Source organism: Mastomys coucha, chromosome X (assembly GCF_008632895.1).
Source record: "Mastomys coucha isolate ucsf_1 chromosome X, UCSF_Mcou_1, whole genome shotgun sequence".
In the NCBI taxonomy this organism is placed as follows: Eukaryota; Metazoa; Chordata; class Mammalia; order Rodentia; family Muridae; genus Mastomys; species Mastomys coucha.
The window spans coordinates 1,467,662-1,469,600 of NC_045030.1; the positions used below are offsets into that span (position 1 = coordinate 1,467,662).

Below are 1,939 nucleotides of genomic sequence, written 5' to 3' on the forward strand. Positions count from 1 at the left end.
TGGTTAAGTTTATTCACATTCAATTGGTGAAAGAAGAGACACAGAGAAAAGACAAAGTAAAATGAAGTATGATTTGGACACTGAAAAGAGACCCTCCTTTGGTGTGTGCTAATATTTTTAAACTGGTTAAAACAGGAGGCATCTCAATGGACATAGATAATACTCTCAAACATACTGTAGCCAACAATGATCACTGGCCAAAATGGGAAACAGTAAGTGGAGGGCTTAAGTCTTTTTCATGGCTTGACCATGTAGATCACCTAGAATCCTAAGGCTAAGGTCCACCATTTTATGCTGTCATTGTTCTCTATAGAAACAGTGATGTCATGAACTTTAAGTTCTAGGACCAGCTGGCAAGTAGGCTTTAGGAGAGTATGGAGGGTTGAGGAAAGACCTAATATCTTCAGACAGACTGGAAGAGTCATCGCAGCATCCAAACCCTCCAAAAGAAACCATCCAACGGTCCCAAATGATTGCCTACTGTGGTACTATAAAGGTAGAGACATCTTCTGACTTCTTTTTTGGATAGTACGAGAGGTGTCTTATTATTGGCTAAGACAGCCTCTAGTTTTTAATTTCCATTTTATCTGGAATAACTAAGAGTGACTTTGGTCAAAATTTCTTTCTTTCAACATAAATCTAAACATCTCTCGCCACATGACTTTAGTGCTGTAGTGGGAAATTCAAAAAGAAGTAAACAAAAGTGGGAAAATGTTTTCACTTGCAAAGACTGGGAGTGATTCTCTCTGTGAAAACTACAATTCTGCACTCCCCCCCAAACTGCTAATTAATGTCTTTAGATTATTCTCAAAGTCTGGGAGGGAAAGGAATGAGATGTTTGATATCAGGAGGTTGTGAATTGTGGAAAATGTTGTGAAATACAGGTACCCACTGAGACATAGTGAAAATTTGTCCTGCAGTAGGCATCTTGGCATACTTTGGATATGAAAAGGTTACTGAGATTTTCAAGTGTGCCATGCCTTTGCTCAGGTTGCTACAGCACCCAGTATTATGACTCAACAAAGATACTTGTCATACCCCAGGGTCAGAGCCAGCAGGAAACAGCTTGGCCCATCAGTCTGGTCTAACAGCTGACCGGGGTGGCAGCCAGCTACAAGTGCCTAAGAACTTGGCACTGCCCCCTTCCATCTAAAGGGGCATATCTCCCTTCTGGGTGGCACATATTCAGTCAAAGGTACAAAACAACTCTATCATCAAGGTAATGACTTTATACATCTTACATTTTATGGGTTTTTAAGATCCAACTCTCAGAAGGGATCTTGTAGCTTCTGACTTTTTTTGAAGCTAGTAGTTGTTCACTAGTTGTCCAAAGAAGAAGTTCTCTCATCTGAGGGGGGTAGTAAGGCTTTTTTTATGAGCTTTCTAAAGTTTTGTAGAATTCTTAATTGGAAACATTCCCAAATACCTTGGAAAGTGGTCAAGATAAATATAGTGTAAGAAGATAGCCATTAGATAACTTTTTAAAAAAAGTGATGCCAAGAGAACACAGGGTAGAAGATGGAATAAGGAAATGGGTGAGGGAGAGGAAAGGGAAAGAAGTGAGGGAAAGAGAGGGGGAGAGAGAAGAGAGATAGAAGGGGAGAATCATAGGTAGGGGAGACAGAGGAGGGAGGCAAGAAAAGGGCAGATAGAGGAGGGGGAGGTTAGGAAGAAGGCAAATGGAAGAAGTAGAGGAAGGATGGTGGAAGGAGAAGGGAGGAAAGAGAATGAAGGAGGAGGAATGAAAGAGGGATGAAGAGAGGGAGAGGGAGAAGGGTTGAAGAGAGGGAGAAAAATGAAGGGAGGGATGATGGAGAACAGGGAGGAAGATGAGAGGAGAGGAGGATAGAGGAAGGAAAGGTAAAGAGGGAGGAAAGGGAAGAGGGGTGAAGAGAGGGAGGAGGGAAGGAGGAGGGGGAATAAAGGGAGGGAGGAGGGA

At 42.2% G+C, this 1,939-nt stretch overlaps 1 protein-coding gene across 2 annotated transcripts in view; it reads left to right on the forward strand.

Moving 5' to 3' along the window:
- Window positions 1–343: 343 nt before the first annotated feature.
- Akap4 (A-kinase anchoring protein 4) overlaps window positions 344–1,939 on the forward strand; it is a 16,292-nt gene continuing 14,696 nt past the window's right edge. The window contains exon 1 of one of the 2 annotated variants that reach the window (XM_031385989.1): window positions 344–496. In XM_031385989.1, the coding sequence (XP_031241849.1) occupies window positions 470–496 (27 nt within the window). In that variant the 5' untranslated portion in view covers window positions 344–469. Of the gene's footprint in view, window positions 497–1,061; window positions 1,220–1,939 lie in introns of those variants that run through there. The other variant, XM_031386076.1, reaches the window with a different exon arrangement.